Source organism: Lactuca serriola, chromosome 2 (assembly GCF_051521515.1).
Source record: "Lactuca serriola cultivar US96UC23 chromosome 2, Lser_US96UC23_V15, whole genome shotgun sequence".
Classification (NCBI taxonomy): domain Eukaryota; kingdom Viridiplantae; phylum Streptophyta; class Magnoliopsida; order Asterales; family Asteraceae; genus Lactuca; species Lactuca serriola.
Genome location: NC_136409.1, coordinates 95,403,497 through 95,411,136, shown reverse-complemented (window position 1 = coordinate 95,411,136; position 7,640 = coordinate 95,403,497). Strand labels below are relative to the sequence as shown.

The following is a 7,640-nucleotide window of genomic DNA, read 5'->3' as shown; positions in this document are numbered from 1 at the left end:
TTTAAAAAAAACAATAAAAATGTGAAATAAAAGAGAAATGGAGAAAAGTTGAATATATTTAAAAAAACATTAAGAAAAACTGAAAAAATAAATAAGAATGAAAAAAAAATACTAATATGGTAAATATTTTTAAAAGTACACTAGAATGGGAAATAGTTTTTGCTTATAACCTCATTATGGATAAAAACTCAATAAAATTAACAAAAAAATAATAATAATAATAATAAATAATAAAAAAACCCATAAAAAGAGAAAGCTTCAAACCCCCACAAAACGGGGAACCTTCACTAGTTTAGAAATAATATATCTTCGATATCTTAAAAAGAGTTGATGGAACTTTTTAACCCCGAATTAAAGACCTTATTACTTTAGTATTATTGATCATGTATTTTAGATATTCAACATGTAATAAAAATCTATTCAATAAGACACACATGATTTGCCATTAAAAATCTCATAAGTTTTGTGTGTCCAGGTACTCGCCAATAAGAAAATAAAAATGTATAAAATAGTCTCAAAGTTTGGATTTTACATCATTAAAATCGTCCAACTCTACAAGTGAGATTCGGTTGGGCTCGGCTCAGGTGAGGTTGAATTCAAGTTGACAAAATAGATAATAAAATTGTCCAATCCAGTGCGATATATTTATATAAACATTTTGAGATTTCCAACTGAACTCGTTGTGTTAGATAAACATATTGATTTTCAAATCGACACATACAAACTTTTTTACATTCTGTTAGACTGGAGGGAGTGGTGTCATCAAAACCGCACTCCCTTCACAGTCACATATGTGTCACGTCACTTTTTACCACACAAATGTGGTTTCTTGCCACACCAAGGGAGTGGTGCCACACTTTTATTTATTATTATTTTTTTTAACTATTTTAATTTAATAAAACTTCTTTTTTAATAAAAAAAACATAATTTTTCATTACTTGAAAATTAAAAAAAAAAACATTACATTGCATTACGAAAGAAAAACACACATGATATTAAAATAATCCTAGAAACTTAAAAAACACAAATAAAATAACTAAAACATACTACATAAAATCGTTCTCCGAGAACTCATCTTCCGATTCATCCGGTGGATCCAAATTAAGCTTAATGTGTTGAATCCCGTAAATGTGTTTCACCAAGTCCGTGCGAAGATTGTGAAATGTTTCAGTGCAATGTATCTTTGCTCTCATGTTCATATACTCTTCGCCACCAATTTCTATTGGTTGTGTCTCTAGTATGGTTTATTCCTCGTCAAACACACATATCGCTCTTCATTCGTCTTCAATAATCATGTTATGCAATATTAGACATGTACTACATGATTTCTTGAAGTTTTTCCTCGCCAAAATTAATTGTTGGTTTTTTTCAATATGAACCAACGTTTCTTCAGAGCTCCAAAAGCACGCTCAACATCCTTCGTAGCTCTTTCTTGAGCTCTCTTGGATTTTTTTTTCGTCTAGAACCATGTGGACAGGTAAACGATTTAACAAACACAGCATACTCTGGATAGATTCCATCGATCACTTATATGACGTTCCACGCACTTCAAAAGAAAAATCCGGTGCAGATCCATCATATATGTTGTTAAATATAAGTGAACGATTAGAAACGTTGTTGTCGTTAATCGAACCAGGATAACAAAAAAAAAGCATGTCAAATCCACAGATCCTGTGATGCAACTACTTCAAGTATGACCGTTGGGTGACCATGATCACCTCGGGTAAATTGTCCATGGTATGATGCAAGTTAATTTTCTCATGCCCAATGAAGACAATCTAAACTTCCTAGCATTCCAGGAAACCCATGCACACTAGCATTATGAGCTTGCAATTGTAAGATGTTGTTACGTGTAGGCTTACGTAAATATTTTGGACAATAAAATTGAATCACAGTTTTGCAGAAATAGTGGAGACTGTGTCGTGCGGTCCTAGCAGACATCCTAAAACTCTCGTCTAACGCATCAGGCGTAATGTCATATGCTAACCGACGAAGTGCAGCCGTACATTTTTATAAGGGAGTGAAACCGGGTGTACCTCTAGCATCGTAACGTTGTTGAAAAAAACTGCACTCCCTCGTTACATCTCCAACTATATGTTCGTATAAACGTTTGAACATTCTGAAGAGCCTACGAAAATAGTACCATTGATAAGTAGCATTCTCTTAAAAATAGTCTTGTACCAAACGTCGGTTGGCTTCTTCATGATTTTTGAAAATATATCTTCGTGTTTTCCGTTGAGAACTTTCAGCTACATTATTGCATAAAGCATCATATGTTTGTTCCGCCATTTGAGCACACGCAACAGCGGCATCAAAAATAACTTGAAATTCTTCAGAAGATGACATTTTGAGAGAGAATAGTGAATTTTTTTCTATTAATTTTAAGAGAGAATGATGATTTTTGTTTGAAAAATAATGAAGTGGGTAGTATAATTTATAGGAAAGAAAAAAAAAATATTCGAAATTTTGACCGTTCAACGGTCCTTTTCCTCCATCAACCAATCACATTGCACAACTATAAATTGCCACTACGGCCTAAACCGCAGGAGACCGCGGTCGGGGGGCGGTGTGCGCGGCTGAGGTGGCAAAACCACGGCCACTCCCTCAAGCCTTAGATAAACTACGAATCTATTTGTTTTCAAGAAGATATGTTCTAAAGGGGTTAACAACATGGGTTCATTTCTTTAAATTCAAACTTTACAAAAAGAGAAATTAAATATCCTTATTTTTGTTCCTACAAATCTTCCTACCTAATTAAATAATGACATTGTAACACTTAATACCCATTTAATGATATTTTAATATACTAATATGACACATTTTATCATTTAATTGGGTAGGATAATTTGTAGGAACAAAAGTAGAAGAATATTTAATTTCTCTTACAAAAAAGAGGAAAAAGTAAAATTAGACTCGGATAAATACATTATATATTTAGGGTTTTGATAATTGTTAAATTACGATATCAAATCAAATATAAAATTAGATATTTAAACCAAAAGATGTTTTTTTTTTCAAGAAGTTGATTAGAAAGATATCATAAAGCAAAAGCAATATCATTGCACCTATAGAAGAGCCAAAAGGTGATAGCAGTTTTAAGTTTTGATTAACTATGAAAGCTAGAAACAGTTGGTTGGTTTGAGAATTGAGAACTGAGATTGAAAATTATGATTGATTTTGAGGAGTGAGCCTGATTTGAGTTTCTGTGAATCTCCTCCAAACCATGTTCCCACAGTAGGCTAAGGTTGACAATGCCACCACATACAGCAGCGGGATCCCCACAATACAACCACCTGACACCAGATTTACAAGAGTCTGCATCCAACCACAACCACATAACTTTTTCAGTAACAATATATGCATGCATGCATGCGTTTCTTACACTAGACATTTCACAAGGTAAAAAAAAAAAGTTGCAGAAAATATTTAAGTAGCAAAACTGATAAAATGGAAAAACTACAACTCAACTAAATACTAATAGTTTGATCCTTCATGATGATGCAAGGGAAAAAGGTGTTACCAATGTTCCAGCAATCAGATGAAAGAAAGGAACAACCATTTGGTCAGTCTTATTCCCTTCAGCATATCCATTGAAAGCAATCACCATTGAGAAAGTGTGGATTGTAACAAATGCAAGGGAGATAATTGCTGCAAATTAAGAAACTATTTTTATTATTATATTATATAAACCATCGCATCTTGTGCTATTGCTTATCAAATCAATAAAAAAAATAAAAATTAAAAAAAAGGGAATTAGCATATAATAAACAAGTACCAGAAATAAGAAAAAAAGGAGCATAAGAGCACTTGTCAACATAAAATGTGGCGGGTCCAAATGAAGGAGTTAAGAGGCTGAGGCAGAAAAACACAGCATGAGCCAAACCGTGACCTAGTCCGCCAGCTGTACACAATTTAATCATTAATCAATCAACAACATCTCAAACTTTCATTATATATTTAGGGTTTTGATAACAACTTATGATGCTTATGGCTTCTCTAATTTTTCTTTTTTATATAATAATAATGCATGGCTAGTTATGTGGATTTACAGATTGCAGCAATAATGAATAAAACTTTCTTACTAACAAGGTAGTGTGGATTGTGGATTTTGATAGCTCATCAAAATATTTAGTGAAAAAAAAAAACTTTCTTTAACTAAATCGGAAACCATGGTGAGCAAGAAAAGGGTGATGATTAGATTACCAAGGGCAATTTGCATCTTATCAGTAAGATAGAGACGGGGTTTAGCAACTCTGTCAGCAAAGGCATCCAACATATCTTCCAGCTTCCTGATCAAAGCAATATTTTATTATTATTAATCAATCATGTACTTCATATTCATATTGTTGAGATGGTAAACATATAAACACATTTCTAGGGGTAATTTTGATAATCACGTCTTTTGCAGATACATGAGTGAATAACTTTTTTGGGTGGCATAAAAGATTGCAATCTTTGTCCAATTCCAATGCATGCCAAACACACTACATTTAATAAACAATCAGGGCCTAAATAATGAAGTAAAAAAGAATTGAAAGAGTGTAATGGAACTAAGAGAATAAACATACTTGTAACCTCTCCACAACACAAGGCGAAGACCTTCTTGGAAAGCAATAGAAGTCAATATAAGGATTGCATAAGGCCACCATGCTGTTGTTTTAAGTGGAAGGAACACCCTCCAAACTCCAGAAAGCACAATCAAACTAATCAGCCACACCAGTGTACTATACACACATCAATGTACATATAAGTATACATACATTAGTGTTATTAGTATGTATCCATCTTGGAAAAGGTAAAAAGAGAAACATTCTTTAACAATGAAACATCTGAAACATGCATTACTATCTATCTGATTAAGCTGTTGTTTATGAAACTTAATGGGGACAGTTAGTTCAGTAAACATGGATGTTTTCTTTTTCACTAAATGTGGAATGAAAGAGTTAACAGAAATACGTTAACTGCAAAACCTAATCCAGGACCAAAAGAAGAATCCCTTATCTAAATTGTAAACCCTAATCCCTTATCTTTTACCAAACCATTATGTGTTCTCGTCTAAATTTATGCGTACTTTCCATTGATGTTTTTATCAATAAATTCCACAATCGTTTAGATTAAATAAGAAGTAGCAGGTATCCCAACAATCTGTAAATAACTAACTATCAACTTATTTTTCGACATATGTGCATCCAGTCCGACTACATAAGTGATTTACTAGCAAGAAGAAGTCCAGAATTACCGCTTTTATCAAAGTAATTCAATATATCAGGTCCAGAATATACTGGTTTGCTAATTGGTTCGCCTTGGAGCAAAAGATGTAAACATTTTATTAGTGTTGAAATGGAAAAACATCAATGAATTGACATAACTATTCAACAACATAATCAGGAAAAATGAAAATAAAAACAGAAGGAGAGACAGAAAATTTACCTGGAGAGAAGGGTGAGGATCAAGAAGGGTTTAGTAGAGATGACAGTAACAAAGAGGGTAAGAGAAGGTCCAAGCGCTAGCAGCACATATCCGATCCCTGCTGCCAACGTCATTGCTTTATTCTTCAACTTTCACTTCAAAACGTTCAGCATCGAAGAAAGATCCTACGATAATTCAACACCTAACTGGGTTTTTTTGGGGTTTGATCCAAGGCCAATCTAGTCACCTCGACGGAAATTTTGTTTCCGAAAACCAACTTTTACCCCCTTCGATTCGAAGTACCTACAGCCATGGTCCCTACGACTTTGGAAAGTTATGTATTTGTTTTTCAAAGAAAAATATACATACCATCAAAAAAAAAAAACATGAAAATAATCAAGCTAGTAAAAAGGTAAAATTTTCACCATTTCGGGACAAGTATAATGTTTTTTAAGGGAACCACAGTATTGCAAAACTTAGCCAAGTACTCGGACTCGGTCATGTCCTGAGAAAAATACTCGGAATCGATCAAACGTGATCAGCATCGGTCACCATTGGTACTACTCAGTCAAATTTAGATTCAATTCGGTAAAACTTAGAGAAAATCAATCCAACTCGGAAAAGCTTGGTCAAACTTGGAAATTTTAACTTGTTTTAGAAAAGCATCTATAATTGTTATTGATATTCATCTATTTTTTTATAAATTTTAATAAACTTGTGATATTTGTTATATATATTGTAACATCCCAAAAATATTAAATAAAGTTTTTGTTTTTAAGTCAGCCAAAACCATCAATCATTCGATTCAAATCATTAAAAGTGTGACAATGTGGAAAAATAGTTATCATAGTACAATTCCAAAATCACGAAATGTTAAACACTAGTGGATGCGATGTGATCATGTCGAGCCCTTCCCTTTTGAAACAGAAGTACCTGAAAAACATTTAAACAATAATCGCAAGCACAAAGCTTAGTGAGTTCCTTAGAATACCACATATCAGCCTAAAGCTGAAACGAGTCTATTTCACCCCTGAGTCCCTTTCGACTCTTTGAGTCCATTCCGACTCCTTCGGTATCTTTTAACTGGCACGGGTCTATTTCACCTCCTACATCTAAACATACAGTCATACCAGCAAGAGTCACAAAGACAGCAAACACGTACATGCATATCTGTAACGACCCAAAAATCAAGGGTAAAATTTTCATTTTTAATATAATCAAACATTGATACCATTTATTTCAAATCATCATTAAGTATAACATTTATCAGAGTTTATCACAAAATCAATCATTGCGGAAATCATAGGTGTGTGCACTGCGATCAATCCGAGCTCTTCTTTTCCAAACCGATGATACCTGAAACCAAAACTATAAACCGTAAGCACAAAGCTTAGTGAGTCCCCCAGAGCATACCCCACACACAATCCACATAACACATATCACATATCATATTAGCTATACAAGCTATCTCTACCACATATCTCATATCAATTAGCTATAAAGCTATCTCTACCATATATCACATATTAATTAGCTATAAAGCTATCTCTACCGCATACCACATATCAATTAGCTATAAAAGCTACCTCCACCACATAATACAAATCAATTAGCTATAAAAGCTACCTCTACCACATATCACATATCAATTAGCTATAAAGCTATCTCTACCATTAGCCACAAAGGCTATCTCTACCGTTAACCACAAAGGTTATCTCTATGATTAGTTGTAAAGGCTATCTCTACCATTAGCCCCAAAGGTTATCTCTATCGTTAGCCCCAAAGGCTATCTCTAACGTTAGCCACAAAGGCTATCTCTACCCTTAGCTGTAAAAGCTATCTCTACCACGTATCACTGCATAAATATGCCACACACCTCTACACAACAAGTATACCAACTATCATAAAATGGGCCGGCCTTGATGCCTTAGACCCATTGATATGGTGAGAAGACTCACCTCGCATTGCAAAAGCTTTCCGCATGAATTCCTTAGTTGCTGCCCTACTAGCTTCCCGAGCTGTCACACCCCCGAACCAGACGACGGAAACATCTGGGGGATCGTGTGACTAACAATTGAATTATCATCACAATGAATATACATGAAACACAACACATTCATCACCAACATTACATATAACAGCCAGCATTGTTCACATCAAGTACATTGTTATAAGTTACATAAATTCAAAGTATTAAAAGTATGATGAGTGATGTTACACAAAATAAATCC

At 33.9% G+C, this 7,640-nt stretch overlaps 1 protein-coding gene across 1 annotated transcript; it reads right to left on the bottom strand.

The window, feature by feature from the left end:
• Positions 1-3,040: 3,040 nt before the first annotated feature.
• LOC145086515 (gamma-secretase subunit APH1-like protein) lies at positions 3,041-5,671 on the bottom strand. Its single transcript, XM_079024298.1, has 6 exons — positions 5,431-5,671; positions 4,569-4,724; positions 4,204-4,289; positions 3,776-3,901; positions 3,521-3,648; positions 3,041-3,315 (listed from the first exon to the last, which is right to left on the bottom strand). The coding sequence occupies exons 1-6, from the start codon at positions 5,541-5,543 to the stop codon at positions 3,166-3,168; spliced, it is 759 nt and encodes a 252-aa protein (XP_078880424.1). The 5' UTR covers positions 5,544-5,671; the 3' UTR covers positions 3,041-3,165.
• Positions 5,672-7,640: the final 1,969 nt, after the last annotated feature.